The sequence below is a fragment of the Artemia franciscana genome, chromosome 8 (genome assembly GCF_032884065.1).
Source record: "Artemia franciscana chromosome 8, ASM3288406v1, whole genome shotgun sequence".
Classification (NCBI taxonomy): Eukaryota; Metazoa; Arthropoda; class Branchiopoda; order Anostraca; family Artemiidae; genus Artemia; species Artemia franciscana.
Window position 1 is genome coordinate 7,063,157 of NC_088870.1, and position 23,897 is coordinate 7,087,053.

The 23,897-nt window shown below is 35.3% G+C and overlaps 1 protein-coding gene across 9 annotated transcripts in view; it reads left to right on the forward strand.

The window, feature by feature from the left end:
- Positions 1 to 23,897, forward strand: part of LOC136029916 (protein hu-li tai shao-like) — a 133,330-nt gene that overhangs the window by 19,656 nt on the left and 89,777 nt on the right. For 8 of the 9 annotated variants that reach the window (XM_065708436.1, XM_065708439.1, XM_065708438.1 and 5 more), the window contains exon 3: positions 17,864 to 18,178. In XM_065708436.1, the coding sequence (XP_065564508.1) occupies positions 17,864 to 18,178 (315 nt within the window). Of the gene's footprint in view, positions 1 to 3,572; positions 3,705 to 17,863; positions 18,179 to 23,897 lie in introns of those variants that run through there. The other variant, XM_065708435.1, reaches the window with a different exon arrangement.

The following is a 23,897-nucleotide window of genomic DNA, read 5'->3' on the forward strand; positions in this document are numbered from 1 at the left end:
GACTCCCTATCGAATACTCACTCCTTTGGCGGCGTTCAAGCTCTGATAATTCGAAAGATGTTGATATTTTTGTTTAAACCTTTATTGTGTTCCTTTACAGTAAGCCAGATTCGTCGACTGATTTGTTTTCTTTTCTCTTTATGTTTGATTCTTATATTATTTAAAGTTTTTCTTTCCAAAGTGCGTTATATACTAAGTTTTAATTCACATAAATAGTTTGGAAATAGAATGTCAACACTGTTTTGACCGTCTTCTTGAATGCCTAATAACTTCTTTCACAAATAAGTGGATCTTTAAAAGCAATAAAAGAAACAAAATTTTTTATTTTTTTTTTACTTTCTTTAAAATGTGTGTTATGCAAAATACCTTTTTTGAATTACCAAGTCCTTTCAATTCGGTAATGTTGAAATACAAAGGACGTCAATATAATACCCCCCGATTAGTCGTAGGTCTATTCGAATATGGAAACCACGATTTTCTAAGAATTTCTCTTGATTGTTTCAAAAGTATGAAAGTGTTAAGGCCAATTCTTTCGTCAGTGTTGCCACGTCGAGCTGCTTCTTGTCCTTACAAATCAAGTATTAAGTCTGTTGATCCCAAACACAACTAAACTTCAAAGAAATGCTACGCTTTCTTAAGCAGTTTGGTGCCGTATTTTTTTAGCTTATTCTTGCTGATTTTACAACCACATTTGTTTTATTTAAATTTGGCGCCCGCTACTAACAAAAATTGCATTACTGTGTATAGAATAGCCTTTTTCATTAAAAACTGGATTTCCCATTGTCCAATTTTTCAAGATATATATGGTTGTGGAAGTTTCCCTTTAGTTCAAATCATCAAATATCTTTTTCACTGTCCTTGGTGCTTCAAGCAACAACTGCTCAAGTTATATATATATATATATATATATATATATTTTTTTTTACAACAGGTCGGTTTTTATAAGAAACAACTTGCTAATTAAATTCTGAGGTGGAAATTCATTTAGTTCTAGAAGTTTTGCAGAATAAGAGGAAATCTGATTGTACCAGTTATTAGCTGTAAAATTATGGTAGAATTGTCTATTTTAATCTTTAGTGGGTTTTCCGGAGAAAATTGTAAGCGAGAGGATCTTCCAGGAGGAGAGTGGGGTATTCTCCGAGGAAAATTTTTCAAATAGTTTTAAGTTTAAAAACGTGATTCTTATTAATACGCAGGGTGAAATTTCCGTGGGGAAGAAGGAATTTCCCTTGAATATGCTCGGAGGGAGGGTGATCCCTCTTGAAATGTGGTAACAACGGCCTTTTTTGTTATTTTGACTTGGAAAGTCTGTGTAAGAATTTTACCATTTTCTGTGGATCGCCCAACACTGAATTATGCTATTAAGTATACATAATTTGCTTTACTATAATTACAAAATCGTCTCAACGCTAAGCTGCCTGAGGCCGACACGCTATTGAATACTCCTCAGCCTTTTGTGTTTAGAGCGTCTCCTCTGACCACCGCACTAGCAATCGCACAAAATCTTATTTGTAATCTCAGCGGAGTCTGAATCTGGGCCGCCCAGCCTTTCTCTTGACCTTGAGCTGTCTTGGGGTCATAGTACATCGTACGGCGGGGAACTTCTGACGCGCGTTCTTTAACATGGTACGTCCGTTTGTAGCGCAGCATGTAAAATAAGTACAATAGGGAAATGAATCGCAAGGGAAAATTTGAAAAAAAAAAATGCTAGAGAAGCAAATTCCTTTAACAAGTTCGACCGATTTGAGGGAATCATAAAAAGGTCCCATATCCTAGCGATATATAATAACCTCTGACGATACACATGTGAAAGTGATTGGTCCAAATTTAAAAGCATTTTTTTTTTTATTTTGGTTGGCGATTCAAAAAAAAAAATTCTCGTGTGAACAGATGCGGACTCGCCTGTTCACCACGCTTGTCAAAAGTGTATTAGAGCTGACTGATTTAAATAGATGATGTCATTTAAACTGTCCTCTTAAATGAGTCAAGCGTAGCTATTTCTCTTGCCAAAAATTGCCGCATGGATATACTTAAATATAAGTGCAAATGAGCCAGAAGTTCAAGGGATTGTCTAGGATTGAAGGCTCCCTTAAGAAGGAGGAGGCTTTGTGTTCCGAAAAACAAATTCTATGACGTAAACATGCAGTATTTTATTGGACACAATGGCGGAACTAAGTTTAGTTACTTGTGGCGGGAATCAGGCGTTTCCACCTTACCCGGCATCAATGATCTTCGAGACCTGTCTGGAACTATGCAGTGCGGTCTGCTGCCAACCATTGGGTTGTCCATCTGTGACCGACTTTCTTAACCCCCCAATTGGTTCAGGATCTGATCCTCCAGTTTTTCTGCTGTCCTTCTTGGCGTCTCTGCTGTGGGCCGAACTGAATTTGGTTGGGTCTCTTTGATTCTTAAAACATTTTCCGCTTAATATGACTATTAGCAGCTATAATACCAAGCCGAGCAACACAACTGTGCACGTTCCTCTAATCTATTCAAAGCTTTACTCTTTATTATCTCCCATAAAGGTCCAATTTCCCTTAAAGTCTTGCTTATGACCTCCTCGCACCCCATTCAGGGTGACTTGTATTTCGTTTGACCTCACGTGGATGGCCAAAGAGCACAATGTTTGGCAATATGTCTCCCTTCGTCCGTAAAACATGGTAGCCCTAGAAAGCCCTAGAAAGTGTGGTTGAACATCACTTTTTATAAGGCTTATTGTTAAATACACGGTCTATTAAACGAGTACCCAAGACAATTCTGTATTTTTTTTTACACATCTTAATTTTTAAAATTAAAAAAAAAATTAATTTTTTTTTTTTTTTTTTTTTTTTTTTTACAAATTTTACAAATCTTCCTCAACCTTTCCAAGTTCCCATGTTTTAGAGTCAAGTTCGATCACTCATTATCTTGGCTTCCAGGGGTCTCATATTAACTGGTGTTGGAATATTGGATTACACCTATATAACAACCCCTGCAGTTTTAGGGCTGTGGGACGACATCTGAATCCCTAGTTCCATATTCTTACACGAATTTCCTGAGGGAATCTTGAACAGACCTCACTCCCTATCCCCTTTGTATGTTGGTATTTAATTAAATATTTTAAATCATGATCATGAAGGCAGACCTAATCAAATTAAAAGGATGTACTGGAGTAGATCCTGAAAAACTTGTATTATTTATTTATGCAATCCTATTATTATTATTTAATCCTGTATTATTATTTATGCATTTATGCAATTATTACCATTATTACTATTATTATTTATTATTATTACTATTACTGTTTATTACTGTTTATTATTATTATTATTACTATAATAATTATTATTATTTATTATTATTATTATTACTGTATTATTACTATTATTATTTATGCAATCCTGTATTATTAAGTATTTAATTAAATTTTTAAATCATGATCGTGAAGGTAGACCTAATCAAATTAGAAGGATGTACTGGAGTAGATAATGAAAAACTTGTATTATTTATGCAATCCTGGCAGCGTGCTCGGAAATTAGGAGGAAAAGTTTTTTTTTCCATTTTTCCTGTAGAATTTTTGCCAAAGAGGCAACACTAGAGTCTCGGGAATGAGATCAGGGTGATCTAAAAATATTTAATTGTGAAAAAGATCAAACAAGTTTATTGCATTTTTCCTAATTAAAACTAACCAGATATTTCACTAGGAAGAGTTTGGTTGTCCAAAGGTATTCCATTTTATTAATTTTTAAAGGATTTGAAGACAGAGAAATAGAGAGTAGTCATAAAAAATGTTGTCGAACACTTCTCGTTCATTTTATTGCCTTAATATGTCTTGCAAACGAACCAATCAGGTTTTAAGACATGAGATATTTGTTTGTATTTATTTGTCTGTCTAGATTTGTCGCTCAGCATCCTTAACTTGGAGCATTAGTTAGCCGGATAGGATATTTTTCTTTGCAAAAATAGGGGATAATTTTTGCCTGTGAAAATACGTCAAAAGAGAACCCAATGGAACTAATTGCCTTTGGCAAATTTATCATTCAGTTGAATCATTCAACTGTTTCATGATGTCTTTTAATTTTGACATATGTATTTTCAACCTCTTCATTTTTCGGTTTATTTTGTATAACATTAGTATTTCGTTATCGTTTCTTTGTTTATATTTTAGTGGCCTTTCAAAACAATTTCCATTATTGCTATTATACCCAGGGGTATAATATTATGATGGGTCAAACCCAACTGGATTAAGAATCAGGCCTCAAAGGTCCATTGCCTCCACACCCCAAGCGACAGAGGCTGCAGAGTCAGGCCACTGACCCTCACTCTAAGCTAGGACTTGGGATTTTTTTTTGCAACACTGGGATTTGAACCCGTACTCCCATGGACAACGTAAATCTCCAAGGGATCACATTGAAAAGGGGGCTTCGTGGTTCATGAAAAACTGAAATTTATGTACAAAAGAGCTTCTTGCTGATAAAAGTAAAGGTATAAAAATTGAAAAAGCAATAATAGATCAATAACTCAGTCAATAAGAAATGAGATAATGTGGGTGATTTAGTGACTGGGAAGGGGGGTTATAACCCTAAAAAGATTGATAAAAGGTGTTCCAAAGCGTTTCCACTCTTCTTGAATACTTTTCTTGTTCTACACTGCTCCTAGACTATTCTAGACTGTTCCTATTATATTCTAGGCTGGAGGTGCTTTGTCATGGCTTCAAGTAAGCTCGGTAAGGGAATCTAAAACTGGGATTGTTTATATAATAGGAACAAACTTTAAACTGACATCTGTTGTCTCAAACAAGGGACCCAGAACAGTTTATTTGCTCTTTACTCATTTATTGCTAATAAAAACTTGGTTTTGGAAATATTTAGCCGGTCCTTCAAGTTTAGATGGGCCAGCTGACTTTGCTAACGGACACGATAATCATCTTTTACATACGGCCTGCTTTTGGGTTATTATTATTATGATGGAGCTTGCAATATTTCCCGTATTTTCTTCTATATTGTTATGGCACTTGGTATTAACCAAGTGACATATAGCAATCGCAAATTCTGTCGGTCTGTCTGTCTGTCGGTCCCGGTTTTGCTACTTTAGGCACTTCCAGGTAAGCTAGGACGATGAAATTTGGAAAGTGTATCAAAAAAATATTCTGAAAAAATAGAAAAAATGAGGTATTTTTAACTTACGAACGGGTGATCGGATCTCAATGAAATTTGATATTTAGAAGGATATCGTGTCTTAGAGCTCTTATTTTTAATCCCGACCGGATCTGATGACATTGGGGGGGGGGGGGGGAGCTGGGAGGGGGAAACCTAAAACTTGGAAAACACTTAGAGTGGAGGGATCGGGATGAAACTTGGTGGGAAAAATAAACACAAGTCCTAGATAGATGACTGACATAAACGCAACGGATCCGCTCTCTTTGGGGTAGTTGGGGGAGGGATTAATTCTGAAAAATTAGAAAAAATGAGGTATATATAACTTACGAACGGGTGATCGGATCTTAATGAAATTTGATATTTAGAAGGACATCGTGTCTCAAAGGTCTTATTTTAAATCCTGACCGGATCTGGTGACATTGGGGGATGTTTGGGGTGGGAGAACCTAAATCATGGAAAACACTTAGATTGGAGGGATCGGGATGAAACTTGGTGGAAAAAATAAGCAGAAGTCTTACATACGTGATTGACATAATTGGAACGGATCCGCTCTATTGGGAGGTGGGGGTTAATTCTGAAAAATAAGAAAAAATTACGTATTTTGAACTTACGAAGGAGTGATCGGATCTTCATGAAACTTCATATTTAGAAGGACCTCGTAACTCAGATCTCTTATTTTAAATTTCAACCGGATCAAGGGTAACTGGGGGGGGGGGCAGTTGGGGGGAACCGTAAATCCTAGAAAATACTTAAAGCGGTGAGATCAGGATGAAACTGGATGGGAAGGATAGAAACCTGTCTAAGATACGTGACTGACATAACCGGACCGGATCTGCTCTCTTTGATGGAATTGGGGGGGGGGGGGTAATTTTGAAAATTGAGGTATTTGTAACTTACGAAAGGGTGACCAGATCTTAATGAAATTTGATATTTAGAAGGATCTTGTGCTTTAAAGTTCTAATTTTAAATTCCGACCAGATCCTGTGACATTGGGGGGAGTTGGAGGGGGAAACCGGAATTCTTGGAAAACGTGAAAATTGGGGTATTTTTATCTTACGAATAGATGATCGGATCTTAATGAAATTTGATTTTTAGAAGGAATTCATGTTTCAGAGCTCTTATTTCAAATCCCGACCAGATCTTTTGACATCGGGGGGAGTTGGAGGGGGAAATCTTGGAAAAACAATTGGAGTGGAGGAATCGGGATGAAGCTTGGTGGATAGAATAAACAAATGTCCTTGATACGTGATTGACAGAATCGTACTGGATTCTTTGGGGGAGTTGGGGGGAGGGGTTCAGTGATTTGGCGAGTTTGGTGCTTCTGGACGTGCTAGGACGATGAAAATTGGTTGGCGTGTCAGGGAGCTGCGCAATTTGACTTGATAAAGTTGTTTTCCCAGATTCGACCATTTGGGGGGCTAAAGGGAGAGGAAAAATTATAAAATGTTTGGTATTTATAACTTACGAGTGGGTGATCGGATCTTAATGAATGATATTTAGAAGGACATCGTGACTCAGAGCTCTTATTTTAAATCCTGACTGGCATTAAGCCTCTTATTTTCCTTTTTAAATCAATCTATTGATTCATAGAATTTTGTTAGAGCTCTTACCATATGATCTCTTGGCTCTTAGCTTTTCTCGCCTCGTCACAAGTGCCATATGAGCTCTTAGCTCTTGTTTTTGTTCTGTATAGCTTCAATGCAGCATAATCTTTTTTTATTTTCTGTCTTTATTTACTTTATTTACTATATCTTTTTTATTTACTGTCTTTATTTACTTTATTTACTATAAATCTTTTTTTATTTCCTTTTTTTACATTTACAATTTGACTTTTGGCTGTACGAAGTGCCATATACGTATTGTAATAGCAAAGCTGTTGGCTGGCATAAAATTGCTCTGAAAGAATGGCTAGAAGAACCATTTTGAGCCAATAAATACTGACCTAAAATGGACTTTTCTAGTTTTGCCGCCTCCCCCCTTTTGATTGCAACTTTTTAAATCTGTACTAGAAACTAATAACTACTTGTTTTCAAGTTAACTTCTAAGAAAACTTTTAGTTTTCAAATTTTAACTCCTAGAAAAGCTCCAAATTTATATAAATTAAAACTCGAATTGTTTTCAGTTCATTAATGAAATTATAATGTATGTTTTAAATATTTTTTGTTTATTATTTAAATTATTTAATAATCTTAATAATTATTATTTAATTTGTTTTAATTTTATGAAATTATTATGGTTTGCTACAAACGAGTCCGTATCAATTATTCCATGAGGTTCTTCAAATCTAAGTTTAACCGAAGGTATATTGACTATCACAGGAGATACCCAATAAAATCAAGGGTAGCTTAGTTCAGACCTAAGTAAGCATAAGACCCTAAATAAAGATAAATTTGGAAATAAGTACGAGAGGAAAATTTCAAAATGTTCAAATTTTTATTTTAAGGGACGAGAAGCTCTCAAAATTTTTTTTTTAAGTTTTGGGAAGGGAATTTCCAAAACTTTGGGAAGGGAATTCCCAGAAGTAAAAATTGGGGATTGGCGAGCAAAGCTGGTGTTCCGACGGGGTTGGAGAAACTGGTTTGAGTGTGATACTTGCATATTTGTTCCTACTTCAACAAGTCTGAACGCTATTTAATAATAACGCAACGCCACTACAACGCATTATACGACGCAAGTTAAGATTACAAATCGTTATTGCTCGATAAATTTAGTCCCTTGGGAAGTTACATGCGAGTCGTTTGAGCATTTATTTTCTAATTTTTCGATAAAGCTTAGCAGCTCGTAAACGAAATATAAACTCTGGTTCGTGTTTCGTGACTACAACGAAAGTTGGAAAAACAACATTTTGGCAGCTCAGTGCGAAGCCACTTCGTTATTTCGATTTTGCAGTTGGTGAGAACAAAACGTTAAATTACAGTTTAACGAGGATTGCCAAATACATGCCTCTGTTTCTTAAGCTAAGTTTTGACAGAGCGCGAAAAAAATTGCTGGTGATGGAACGAAACGAAAGTCGCTTGGCAATTCTCACTGAAGGCGATTTTTTTCGCTTCAAGAGATGATGAAAAAAAATGAGAATACTTTGTGCTTCTGTTTGTGCCCTTACTTTCCTTATAAAAGGTGACTACTAACTTTACTTACAAGCAAATAGCTTGTGATATTTGTTGGAGCTAAGCTACTCATTGAAAAATTGCACAAATACCAACCCCATTTTGTCTGATTCATAAAGTTTTTTTGTCATCTCCTTCCCTGCATTTTTTATTTTTTTTTACTCACATGAGGTCCTTGTTTTCTTTGTGCATTTTTCATACAATACAGGATACAATCTAATGCCTGTTGTTAATTTTCAAATCTCATTTCACTTTTTTCTTAATAATATCGCACTGCTATACGATTTTTTCAACTTTAAGTTGAAGCGTGGCTAAGCGATTTTTTTTGGCTTCGTAAGGTCTTTTATGGGCTTTATCAAGCAATTTTTGTTAGGCGATGCAATGTTCGCGCTCTGTGAGAACTAAACTTTATGACGAGTTTGGCGATGATTAGCAGATGCGTGCGCCACTTGATTAACCTCAGAATAGATTTGGAATACAATAAGGCTAAAAGTGAAGATGGAAAAGAAAAAGCAGGGTGATATTTAAAGGCTGTAAAAATTGTCTTTACTGTGTGGGCCAGGGGCGGATCTAGAGCTAAGTCTGGGGGGAATTTGACAAGGGCGCCATTAAGAAATATTTTGGGGGGCTCCAATGTGACAAGGGCGCCAAAAATTAAAAAAAAAATTTAAAAAAATGAAATTTAGAAAAAACAAGGAATGAGGGCACCAGAAAAATTCTGGGGGGAGGGGTCCCTCCCGGCCCACTGCCAGTAGTGTGGGCAAACCCAATACAATATATATATTATCAAAGGTGTTTTTACTTGAGACTTGGATATGAGTCTAAATTGCTTCCATTTCCTCTTTTCTAAGAGAGAGAGGAAGATAAATAGGAAATTTATATTGGCACTAGGCCTAATTGAGTCTATAGATTGGCTCCTCATGTTTCATGTGCGCAAAGATGAATCGTTTGTTTTCATATGACTGTTTTCCACGGAAATGTTACATAGATGTCCCTTTGTTTGACAAGTTTGTGTCGAGTAAACTGGATGGCCAAAATATTTTCTAAGTGTTCTAAAATATTTGCTATCTCTTCCTTCTGTTGATAGGTATTTGAACGCGTCTGTTGTTTCTTCATTCCTTTTGGGGTTTGTTTTTTCATCGAAGTGCTTTCTAACAAAACGTAGAACGGTGTCTGTCCTCTGCCAAAACCTAGAATCTATGAAATATCGACTGCTCCAATGGATAATCCAAATAAGCTCCAATGGAATATAGATGGCAAGTTTATTTTTTTGAATTTGCTATTTTCAAAATCAAAACGTAACGTGGAACCACAGCTTAGATACCAATGCAGTTACGAAAACTCGATTTATTTTTGGGACATAATGCGCGGTAGCGATGCTAGCGGCTGTAGACAGGAAACTGACAGTCTGAACCTAAAAGTTGGAGCAATTCACAACTATGAAAATCTATGAAATATTGACTATGAAATATCTATGAAATATCGACTATGAATCTATGAAATATCGACTATGAAATATCGACTATGAATCTATGAAATATTGACTATGAAATATCGACTATGAGTATGTTCATCAATTAAGCCGTGGCGTAATTGGGCTTTTCCGTCACAACTCTTTTTTATTATGCTGTATATTCAGTTTAAGTGTAAGAGATGCTTTCGTCAAAATCGCACAGCGAAAACATTAAATTTTTCCAGGGGGAAGTACTACCAATTGTTTTTCTTATGTAACAGGATTTAAATAGGATTATTTTTCACGCTTTATTTTTGATTTTTTTTTTTTAAATACCTTCTTGTTCCCCATAGGGCTATTGCAGACCTCCTCTCCTTCCTAGTGGAGTCTACCTTCTAACAAAGTATGATGAAACCTAGTCATGAACGTAACCAACAATTTGGTTTGAGGGGCGATAGGGTAAATATCCTTCAGAGCCATTAATGGCGCATATGGCGTCGATTTGGCGTTTCCGTCAACAACGATGAGACTACATCATTTAAAACGACTTTAAGGGACCTACCGTAAAGATAGCTCTCAAACCATCTTAGATAAACTCCATTTATTGCAAGACCTCTCATTCGATGAAGCAATACTTGGTAGTCAACCGTGTCCAACGCTTTTCTAATGTCAATGAAAATAGACATAGGTACGTTACCTGAGTTTAACGCACAGTTGACACTTGAACTAGATGCTGTAAGGCGTGCGTCGTGGGATGACCCTTATGAAACCCAAACTCTGTCTAACTCAAAAGCCTATCCATATGAAGGAAATTATAGAGCCGTTTGTGTACGACTTTCTCCAGTATCTTTGAAAAGACAGGTAGAATTGATGTGGGTCCCCAGTTTTGTATATCTGCCTTACGACCACCTTTGCGAAATGGAATGAACTTTGCCACCTTGAACTGTACCGGAAAACTTCCCTTTTCTAGGGAAAGATTAATGATAAAAACTAGACAGGGAAGAATATGTACTAAAATCGCTTTAAGGGCTCGAAGAGACAAACCATCTACACCGGCAGAATTAGACTTAAGTGACTGCACAACTTTACGCACTTCTTGCTCGTGCACGGCTGAAATTCTACATTTGATGTTTCACCACGGACGCCATTAATAGTATTGCAGTTCATTCCAATATATTTATTGCTAACACTAGATTGCACCTCGGAGCCAATATTCACGAAAAAAGTAGCAAACTTATTTACAATTTCAGTTGAATCACAACGGTTACATCCTTCCAAATTAATGTCTGCCGTGGTCTCTTTTCCTTTACTACCCATGATCTCGTTTAAAATATTCTACGTTTCTTTCATATTACCTTTACTTTCCTCCAACTTATTTCCATAATAATCAGATTTTGCTTTTCTCCTCAGTTTATTCACCAGATTTTTTTGCTTCGTAAATAAAATAAAAGACTTATCTCTTTTGAAATCCAAATGTGTTTCAGCCGATCTCTTAATTCTATTTGGTCAATTATCTCCTCTGTCCATGGTTTACGGGGAACAAGCTTCTTTGATTTAAAAACTTTTACTATACACGTCCTTTCATAAATAGGGCTAATGACTTCCATCAGACAATCCAGGGCTTTAGTAGGGCATTCTTTCTCTTCAAACAATTGACTCCAGTCTGTTACACTCACTTCTTCTGAATACTTCAGGAGATTTTCTTTTTTGGTCAGCCGAAATCTAATTTTTTTTTCTTGACTCGTTTAAAACTACAACAAATTGTAGCTGAGAGTAGATGATCAGACCCAGGAAACATGATCAGATCGGAAAAACTCCGATTCAAATCAATTAAACGAACAAGTACATTGTCAATGATCGTTGCAAATTGGCTCGTGATTCTCGTTGGAAAATTGACGAAAAGGATATAAATCATTTGTTATCATAGAATTCAAGAAATCACCATTTTGACTAGATAGATCCAATAGATTAAGATTAAAATCTCCCATCACTATATGACTAACACCATTCGCGGCTTTTATCAAGGAGCTCGTTGAATACATCAGTATACTCACCCAAGTGAGCGCTAGGAGGCTTATATACCATACTAATTAAAAAAATTTGGCTATTAATTTCCATATCTACTGAAAAAATTTCCACCTTACCTTCTCTCCATATGCTAAGATCATCCCTTATACCACTCCTGACCCCTTTCTTCACCAAAAGTGCAATACCACCTTGGCCTAGTGAAGTACGATTTTTGACATGTAGGTTGTACCCTGGAAATGAATAAAGCGAAAGAGACTGATTCATACACAAAAACGTTCCAAACAGTCCTACCACATCGAACTGGGAAGCAAAAACCATCTAGTAACTGGAGTATATCTAGGTAACTTGATGTTACATGGATATTCCAAGAACGTAAATACAAACATTGGTCATTCTTTATTGACGAAAACTTATATGGCACACGCAGATAAATATTATTTTTGGGGTTATAGGGGTTACAACGGGTCATAGGGGAATCATCATCACGGGCAATTCCTTTAGATAAATAATCTTCCGGGCTAAATTTAAATATCGGTTGCACTGAAAATGTATACGGTATAATATTTACAGAGTAGAGTAGGGCGTGTAGAGGAAAGCAACTGAAAGCCGGTTGAGCCAAATGACGGTTGGTGCACAAGATTAATAAAAAGCTAAAAAGACTGTATAACTTGAAAAATAACCGAGGTGACTGTAAATAAGATAATATTGAAAGTATCTCCTTGCAGAAAATATTTGAACTAATGTGGTAACTGATATGAAAGGAAAGGAGGTGGGACAGTGAGAGACACTATCAAATAATAAGATATATTTTCCCCTTGTTTTGTGTTTTAAAACACGAAAAACATTGTCTTGTGTATTAAAGCACGATGTTTATGAGTCACTAGCCCTCCCACCGCCAAAATCCCTAATTCCCTTAAATCTCTTAGTTCTGCGAATGTAATGAAAGATGCCGGCAACATTTTTTGGGTTGTGTTTAAATGTTTTTTTTTCTTGGGGCAAGGTTTGGGCTTTTATTTCGGTTGTTTGGTTTTGCCGAAAAGGGGGTATATTTAGCAAGATTTGCGCTTCTACAAAACTTGGTCACTTCTTGTTGGGGGCTGCCCCCCCCCCCCCCATGGTGGTCTTGAATGTAAAGCATATTTATGTCACATACTATGCCCGAAACCATGTACAGTACCAATATTGTTTGTATTAATTTACTGGAATTCATATCCTAACTCAGTATGAAGAATGTATAAGCGACCATCGATTTTTACGGCTTAATTTGTGTTTGTCATCGGCGCTACGATCGTAAACGATCTAAGTTGATCGTCCTTCTAATTTATTGTACCAAGCGTGTAAAAATAATTATGTCACTTTTGTTCGTGCCTAAAAGAGCGCCCGTCCTGGAATTTTGGCAAGAAGCTTAAAAATATCGTCCTTTCTGCTTGAAGGTGCGTGTAAAATGTGGTAACTTGACGTAGCTTCAATCATCCATCTGTCCTAGTTCTTCAAAGTAAGACTGTACGAAATCAGAAGAAACTTGTCCGAATAAAAAAAAACACACACACACAAAAAAGGAAAACAGAGAAGACGTAAAATATGTTAAAATTGGGGGAGGGCTAGACTCCTGGGCCCCGCTAAATCTTAGAATTAGGTTTTTGCTACCGTCTCTTGGAGGTTTGACCCCCCCCTGAAATGCTCGTCTGACTCGTAGAAACGTGACAAAAATGAATATAAACAAATTTTTAATTTTTAAATTTTTCTCTAAAACCCCCTCTGAAAAAACCTGGATACGGTGTTGCCCCCTCCCCCACGAAAAAATATGTTAAAGTTGGGGGAGGGCTAGACTCCTGGGCCCCGCCAAATCTTAAAATTAGTATTTTGCTACCGTCTCTTGGAGGTTTGATCCCATCTGAAATGTTCGTCTGACTCGTAAAAACGTGACGAAAATGAATTTAAACAAATTTTTGGTACATTTTAAGTTTTTCTGTAAAACCTCCTCAGAAAAAAATCCTGGATACGTTGTTGCCCCCTCCCCACGAAAAATTATTCTTGCGTTTGATTCTTTGTCAGAAGTAAAAGAATATTAAGTTCCGTGGATTTTTACGGGACTAAAGGACCAAATTCGTTCGAAATTAAAACGTTTCAAGGCTATACATCAGATTTTAGGGTATATTAATGCGCTGTTATTTTTTCTCTCCGAAATTCGGCCCTATACTAACTCACAATTTCTCATTTTTATGCATCACTGTCTTCTTAAAATTCTTTGGATCCCCTACATCCCCCCATTACTGTTCTGTTGAGACAATGTGTAATCTTACAGGCCGATAGAAATCTAGAAGATGTTTTTACATTATTTTTTCAAGTTTAAAAGTATATTACTTTCATGCAGAGCGGGGGAGAGTCATCCCCAATGTCCAATAAAATGCATAAGTTTACCGGAAGTTTTTATATCCTGGCATAAAAAAAAAAACATTTTTGAATCATTCGTTTTTCAAACAACCTGATCCGCCCTAGCTTCTGAAGTTAATCACCCGTATACTTCTTACTGAATTATTTTCCAGCCATGTCTATCAACAATGATGGAGAGGAAATCCGCCCAACGCTGGTCTAAGTACTCCCCCCAGCAAAATTAATTTTTTCTGGCATCATGGCCCCCCTCATCGTTTGAACTCTGGCCTCTGTTGTACAACAACTGTTCCTTTAAGATGCAAACACAGCCTGATGCTTGATTTTTTTTTTCCTTTTTGTGTTAATGAAAAAGAAAGTGAACTACAGGCACAAATTGCAATTCCCTCGTTTGTCATAAATTAAGCCCTTGACGTAAACCACCTGTTACTATTTCATTAAGATTGCCAAAGTTTCTTGTCGGTATAACTGGAAAGGAAATGCTTAGATAAACCAGCTTCTGAGTGCCAGCGACATCTATTTTTCTACATTTGTCTATATGCAAAAGTTAGTTTTAGTTTTCTGCCAAAATATGTTGCTAGCTTAAGTTAGATAAGGAGTTACACATAGATAACAAGGTGTTATAAATATGGAGAATTCCAATGGCTACAGTAAAAGGTCAAAACATGAAGACACTGTATTTTTTTTAGAATATTTTTTTTTTTACATTTCCAGGAAAGACTTTGAAAACCCACAATATTAGTTGCGCTCTTTTCACAAAAATAAGGCAAGTACGGTTAGGTAAAAGTGTAATGAATTAATAAAGAGCTATCCCTTCCAGTTGCGTGCAAAAAGAAACGAGTATAGACATTTATAGTCCATGGAATAGGACTAGTTTACAGAGGTGCCATTTGGGCCAAATCTTGGGGTGGGCATGAAATCCATCTTGCCCCCCCCCCTTCCCGACTCACTTCGTGTCGCGTAAGAAAAAATGTTTTTCATGGGTTTTGACAGCACATCGATCGAATATTCTAAGTAAAAACGCATTTTCAGCACCCGTGTGTTGCTTGGAAATGTACTGTAACCGAATGTGGAACTCAGCCACACTGACCTTTAAGATAACTTATAACGTCGAAGATCACAATCAACGAGGTTAAGTGATTAAACTAAAAGTGCAAAATTCAACCAGACTACAGGCTGGCCTTCATCAGCGAGAGACTTTCTTATTTAAGTAAGCAATACGTCGGTGAAAGTAATCTTCATTAACATGCTGAGGGTTGTAACCAAAATCTCAGTTTTCTTTCATCAGAGATCTTTCAGGTCAACTATATTTACAAAAAGGAAAAACGAAACAAGAGAAAAAAATATTACAACACTCAAAGTAACAAGGGGAACCACCGAGGTTTCATCTTTGCAAAATCGTCAACAAGCCGTTGCGACCCTTGGGTGAAACAACGAGGGTTTCTTCTCATGTCCTTGAAACACTCAAATGTAGAATCAGGATCATTTATTGTGTTTAATTAGGATGATGTGTAATTAGGATTATCCTAATAAGGATAATGTGTTCAATTTTCAAAGAAGAATATGACTCACAGCAATATTGTTTTCATATTTTTAACAAACCTTGAAGTAACAAAGACATCAAAATTGAAACTGTTTTACAAATTGCAGTCATGCTCTCAATTTGGTGTATAATATGGTGTATATATATTTGTATAATATATTTGTATAATATGGTGTATATATTTGGTGTATAATATAATAAATAACAATTATGGTGTATAAGTATAAGGATAATGTTTTCAATTTTCAAAGAAGAATATGACTCACAGCGATATTGTTTTCATATTTTTAACAAACCTTGAAGTAACAAAGACATCAAAATTGAAACTGTTTTACAAATTGCAGTCATGCTCACAATTTGGTGTATAATATGGTGTATATATATTTGTATAATATATTTGTATAATATGGTGTATATATTTGGTGTATAATATAATAAATAACAATTATGGTGTATAAGTATAAGGATAATGTTTTCAATTTTCAAAGAAGAATATGACTCACAGCAATATTGTTTTCATATTTTTAACAAACCTTGAAGTAACAAAGACATCAAAATTGAAACTGTTTTACAAATTGCAGTCATGCTCACAATTTGGTGTATAATATGGTGTATATATATTTGTATAATATATTTGTATAATATGGTGTATATATTTGGTGTATAATATAATAAATAACAATTATGGTGTATAAGTATAAGGATAATGTTTTCAATTTTCAAAGAAGAATATGACTCACAGCAATATTGTTTTCATATTTTTAACAAACCTTGAAGTAACAAAGACATCAAAATTGAAACTGTTTTACAAATTGCAGTCATGCTCACAATTTGGTGTATAATATGGTGTATATATATTTGTATAATATGGTGTATATATTTGGTGTATAATATAATAAATAACAATTATGGTGTATAAGTATAAGGATAATGTTTTCAATTTTCAAAGAAGAATATGACTCACAGCGATATTGTTTTCATATTTTTAACAAACCTTGAAGTAACAAAGACATCAAAATTGAAACTGTTTTACAAATTGCAGTCATGCTCACAATTTTTTGGGAGCATGATCCCAATACATACTTTTAAAATATGAATACAAAATAGGAATATGGAAACAAGGACTTACAAAGAGAATCCCCCCCCCCAGAAGAATCCAGACTTCCCAAATAATATTAGGGAGAGAAAAATAAACGCGGTTCAAAATCAATAAGAATTTGAACTTGTTGAGCATAATACCCGCTTTTCTTAAATACAAGTGCATCTTTCTGTGCATGTTTTTTCTTATCCTTATAAAGCTAAAGGTTTGGACCATGTGCACCCAGAATTGCAGTTCTGTATCCTTCCTCTATATAGACATTTAAGAATGTGAGAATACGTTATGTTAACTAATATTTTACTAATACATTTCTTATTTCTAGCTGCGTTTCTAACTTTCTACCCTAAAACACCATCAGCAACTTCACAAATTATTCTCCTAAAATTATTCCATCTAACTTCCAAATTGTCAAATTTTAAACTCTCCAGTTTAGTATTCAACTGTTCCTGGAAAGTTTCTCTCAAATTCTCATCCTTGACTCTGCCAACATTATAACTTCTTGGTAATTATAATAGCCACGATAGTTATAAGAGACATTTACGAATTTGCTACCATTTTAGGATGTACGAGATACGGAGCGGCGGAAGCGAGTGGAGGCAGAATCTTTAATTTGCTACCTTTAATCACGAATTTTAATTTATGAATTTAAATTTTAATTACGAATCATTAATTTATGAATTTGCTACTATTTTAGGATGTGCGAGATATGGAGCCACGGAAGCGAGTGGAAGCAATGATGGCCAATCGAATCTCTAATTTGCTACCTTTAATTACGAATTTTAATTTCTGAATCTTTAATTTATGAATTTGCTACCATTTTAGGATTTACGAGTAATGGAGCGACGGAAGCGATGGAAGCAATGATGACCCGTAGAATCTTTAATTTGCTACCTTTAATTACAAATATTTGCTACCTTTAATTACAAATTTTAATTTATGAATTTTAGTTTTGATTACGAATTTGCTACCATTTTAGGATTTAAGAGTGGAGCGATGGAAGCAATGGTGACCAATCGAATCTTCAATTTGCCACGTTTAATCACGAATTTTAATTTATGAATTTTAATTACGAATATTTAATTTACGAATTCGCTACCATTTTAGGATGTACGAGATATGGAGAGACGGAAGCGAGTGGAAGCAATGATGGCCAGTCGAATTTTTAAAGAAGAATTGGAGCGGATAGTAGAACATCACTCACGGGATGGAGGTACCATATTTAGCTCCCAAAACTTGAGTGATATTTTTGGATCAGGATCTCGTATGAAGACCGGCGCCATTATTCCCATTAATGACATAAAAGGACCAGAATCTTTGTTTTATATTAAGGGGGAGAAGATGCTTCGATGTAAGCTGGCTGCATTGTATCGATTGGTTGACCTTCATGGCTGGACTCAGAGTATCTACAACCACATCACTGTAAGCTATTTTTATTTGATTGCTTTTTTTGTCTTTGTAACGTTTTATATTTCGGGATCAAATACCCGTATCTTTCTACAGTTGGTACATGGTAATTTGATAATAGCCTTTTTTAATTTGATAATGATTAATTGGGTAATTCAATTTAATTTGGTAATTTTTTATTTAATTTGGTAATTTAATTTAATTTGGCCTTTTTTAATTTGATTAATTTGGTAATTTGATAATAGCTTCTTTTTCTTTGTAACGTTTTATATTTCGGGATCAAACACCCGTATCTTTCTAAAGTTGGTACATGGTAATTTGATAATAGCCTTTTTTAATTTGATAATGATTAATTGGGTAATTCAATCTAATTTGTTAATTTATTATTTAATTTGGTAATTAATTTGGTAATTTAATTTAATTTGGCCTTTTTTAATTTGATTAATTTGATAATTTGATAATAGCTTCTTTTTCTTTGTAACGTTTTATATTTCGGGATCAAATACCCGTATCTTTCTATAGTTGGTACATGGTAATTTGATATCTCTTAGGTGAAATCCGGTCCTCTATGTTGAGGAATCATGCCTCTCATACATGTGAGGACGTTGCTGGGAATTTTGCCAAGGTAACTCCTTTCTCTTGAAAAATTTCTACCCTCCCCCAATGTTGGACCTATTTCAGGAAATAAAAAACCTCCTAGTATGGAAAAAGTCGGCTTTCGACCTTGTGACTCGATCCAAAGAATACCGGTATATTAAAAGACTATTGGGATTGCTATGTAATTTAAATTGAAGAAGATGGAAAATAGAATTGCCAGCAGTTCTCTCTGGTAAAAATGTGTAAAATAAAAGGAATATAGTTAAAGGTACGTAAGTATTATACGGGAAACACTCGAGAAGTGAAGTTTGATAATGCTAATGAAAGAAACCTAAGTAAGATAAAAATATAATAGTTTAGAAACAAATATGGGCTATATATTTGCACATTGGAGGGGGGGGGGGTAAAGCATACACTTTATTAAATACGTAACCTAAACAAACCTATTTGAACCTAACCTAACCAAAATACCCACTAAATATTTAATTAAAACATAGCTATCCATGGTCAGACACTATATTTTATCACTATATATTGCAAACTAAACCGGGTGTCTCGAGTGTTTCTCGTATAATACGTAAGTATCTAATTGAATTAGTCGGAAAATATTTTTTGTCCTTCAAATTTTCTTTGAATTTAATCGTGATGTTGGTTAACGAATGGAGAACAGTGAAGCATAAAAATAAATCTGTATTAATTTATTAAATACATTTCAGGAGTTACAAGTAGGACCGTATCCAGGATTTTTATTTTTTTCGGGGGGGGGGGGGGTGGTGGTGGCTAAAATCTCGTAAACTCCACCTGGATATGCTCTTGGTTCTAGTATCTTAGTATGAAACTTGCTAGGGATGCTTAAACTTTTAAACCATTTTATTAGTTGAACTTGATGATGTAGAGTCTAGTGGCGAGTAATTAAGACCCATAATATTTAACGGGATAGATGCAATCTACCTTACTCATATTAAATTTGTCAATTACGTTGTGTTTTTTTTTATTTTGATGAAAGTTAAAAAAAATCAACTGAAAGTAAGGAGCAACATTAAAACTCAAAACAAACTGAGACCATTCCGTATATGAAGGGGTTTTTCCCCTCCTCAATACCTTGCTCTTCGCGCTAAATTTTTTAGCGCTTTTAAAAGAAGCCTTACTATTCTAATTACACGGCCCTTGTGTATCAGGTGTCGTTCTTAAAAAAATTGGAACAAACTTTTAAACTTTAGCGTAAAGAGCAAGGTATTAACAAGGGTTAAAGCTCTTTCATTTCAGTTGAAAAAATTATTTTTTTCGTTTAATTTCATATCTTTTCTCAAATAATTCCGGTAAATCTGGTTCACCCTCCTTAAAACAACTCCCTCCCCTAAAGGGAAATTGCTCTGTGGAAAGTTCCTCCCATGTAAAATGTACTCCCCACGTGAAGTTCCTTCCGGACAATTCTATCCCCACTGAAAATCCCCTCCCCCTTCCGTAACTTTCTCACAGAAGATTCAACCTGAAAATTCTCCTTAGCATACTGTCTTTTGAAAAAAAAAATAAAGTTGTTATTCCAATCACTCCGGAAATCCCCCCTACCTTGGAATTCATTTCCTTCAAATCCAAACACGCTGAAAATTTCCCCTGAAAATTTCCCCTGACAATTCCCTTGGAACATCTCCACATGCAAGATTGAGTAGGCAAAGAGAAAGTAAGACAAATAAAAAGAATTTCGCATTGGAATTCTGTCACCCCCATTCACCTCTGGAAATTTTACTCCACACGGAACAATATCATCATGGAAACCCACCCAAAGCGCAAAATCCCCCCTCAAAAATGTTTGTATATACTTCCCAAAAACAAACACTATGCATAATCAATGGACAAATTTTATAATTTTAAGATCTATCTCCAGGGGTTGGGAGGGGGTCGTGTTTTCTCCAAAGGCATAGTTTTGGGATTTTTTTTTAACTATGTTGAACAAGATTGCTATCTCAAAATTTTTATCGGACGATTTTTGGGAAAAAGGGGCACTTCCCCCATAATTTTTTTAAATACCTTTTTTTGTTGTTTTCATCGAAGAAGTTGAGAAAAATTGCCCCATCTCCCTCCAAGCTCTCCAAAAATAATCTTTGGATATCTTCACCAAAAATAGAAGAAAGTCCTTGCTCCACTACTGATTTGTGAATCGGCACCCCCTGGGTCGTGGCCTAAAGGTTTTTGCGCAAACAATTCTACCCACCTATCAAGGTAATAAAAGAATAATGTTAGAAAAATGGGAACTAGAAAACTAATAGGACAAAGTCTCTTAACAAGAGTGGCAAGGGAAAGTTATGAAGTAGGGAATCCTTTCCCTTGTTATTTAATTACCCTTTTGAGTACCTCCCTTTATAAACACTTCTGACGAAAAATGTGAAAGATCTCACAGGATCAATATCTCCTTAGAGAATTATAGAATTTGTGTGTGGAAACTGACAACTATGTGAAAGGTGTGTGAATATTTAAAACGATTTTTCCAGGATGTAAATTGGAAAACAGTTCGATGCTATGCTGCATACCTGTTAATAAGGGGGGGATGGCTGGTAGCTCAGCAAGAAGCAATTCGATAATGTAGCAAGATCTTGGATTAAAGCGATTTTTCCTTATAAATGTTCTTTTCTAAATATGGTCATCAGGATTGAAACTAGTTTTTACTTCAAAGAATAGACCTTTGCAGTACATGCTCTTTGAGTCAAGTATCTTCGGATGGAATGAAACTAAGATCCTACTCCTGATGCCGTAAGATACGCTGACCTAAGCTGGGTAGAGGTCGAACCAGGCACGTAACCAGGATTTTTATTTCAATATGACGGTGCAATAATTGAAGGCTTTCCTGGAGGCCGATTATAAATAATAAATGACAAATATATATAATAAAATAAATAAATGAATAATAATAAATAAATAATAAGAAAACATATAAATAAATAATAAATATAAATAAAAAAAGATAACAAATAAAAAATAATTTCTGTTTGACAATTTGAATAAGAACTGCCCAGAATTCCCGGATAATTTAGGATTGGGGGGCGTAGAACTAGACCCCCTCCCCTTGTGAGTATCTCTGATTTGGATAATGTCTTCAACAATCTAAGTATCACCAAGTAAAATTCCTAAGGTTCATTGCTTAAAAAATGAAAGAAAAACGCGCTGATTCTTTCACTGTAAGGCGCATGCGTCCCATGACATCAAATAAAACGAACAGAATTTACTCCGTATATGAAAGGGGCCGTTCCCTTCTCAACGCCCCGCTCTTTACGCTAAAGTTTGACTCTTTCTCTCAATTCTGCTTTATTAAACAGTAAAAAACTTTAGCGTAAAGAGCGGGGCGTTGAGAAGGGAACAGCCCCTTTCATACACGGAGTAATTTCTGTTCGTTTTAAGTTTTAATGTCGCTCCTTACTTCCAGTTAAAAAAAGATTAGTTTTTTTATTTAATTTCTGGACGTTTTTGGATTAATGCATGTTGGCTCTCCGCACATAAATTATTAAAATGAAATTTGCATATTAATTCTTTTTTTGACTAAATGGCTTGCTCTTAGTTTTTATCAGCTGATTTTGAGAAATAAGGGGTAGGGAAGGAGGCCTAGTTGCCCTCCAATTTTACGTTACTTAAAAAGGCAACCAGAACTTTTAATTTTTAACGAATGTTTTTATTAGTAAAAAATATAGGCTACTTAACTTAAGAATTAACTTACGTAACAAACTTCTATATTTATATATTTTTATTATGTATATGAGGGGGTTTGTCCCCTTAGTAATACCTAGCTCTATACACTAAAGCTTAAGTTTTGTCCCAATTCTTTAAGAGTGACCCCTGAATTAGAAAGGCCGTAGAATAAGTAGTTGAAATTACTAAAAATACTTTAGCAGAAAGAGCGATGTATTTATCTCCTCCTAAATACCTCGCTCTTTATGCTAAAGTATTTTTAGAACCCCTCATATGCGTAATACTCTCTGTTCGTTTTAAGTTTTAATGCTGTTCCTTACTTTCAATTGAAAAAACTTTTTCATGTTTATTTTTTCTTTTTTTTTATAGTAATGCTAGAAAATCCTGCAACCTTTTCATTGAATTTCTCTTCCCCCATGACACATTCCTCCAAGGAAAGATCCTCCGACATAGCCCCTTCCCCTCAAACCCCGTCCCCCCGAACCAAAAAGATCCCCCTGAAAACGTCTGTACACTTCCCAATAACCATTACTGTATGTAAACACTGGTCAAAGTTTGTAACTTGCAGCACCTCCTCTGGGGACTGTGGGGGAGTAAGTCATCCCCAAAGACATAGTTATTATGGTTTTCGACTATGCTGAACAAAATGGCTATCTCAAAATTTTGATCCATTGAATTTGGGAAAAATGAGCATGGGAGGGGGCCTAGGTGCCCTCCATTTTTTTGTCACTTAAAAAGGGCACTAGAACTTTTCATTTCTGTTGGAATGAGCCCTCTTGCGACAATCTAGAACTACTTAGTCGATATGATGACCCCTTGAAAAAAAAAATACGAAATTCCACATTTTTCTAGATAAGAGCTTAACATTTTTTCAATAGGATTCTTTGATACGCTTAATGCGATGGTGTGATTTTTGTTAAGGTTCTATGACTTTTAGGGAGTGTTTTCCCCTATTTTCCAAAATAAGGCAAATTTTCTCAGGCTCGTAACTTTTGATGACAAAGACTAAATTTGATGAAACTTATATATTTAAAATCAACATGAAAATCTGATTCTTTTGATGTATCTTGTAGTATCGGAATTCCGTACGTTTACTACCGAGCTGGGTCGCTCCTTACTACAATTCGTTACCACGAACTGTTTGATTGAAGCATTATTAAGGGAACGGGAACACAAAAGACGAATTTTATAACCGTGGATTCCATCTTTTTTATATCACTCTTTACGTTCGGTCTTTTCACTTCCGTGATTTCATAAGTATATGAAATCACGAAGCCATGTTAGTTCTGGTAGTGTTAGTCTAACTTTTCTTCTGGAAATCTCTCTAGAGTTTTGGTGTTTGCTGACAAGATGTGCCCATCTTAAATTTAATTATTTTTCCTCTGATTATTCTCCCAAATTTGCAGTTACCTATTTTTTCTCGCTATTCTTTTTGTCCCCGACAATTTATTGAGAAAAT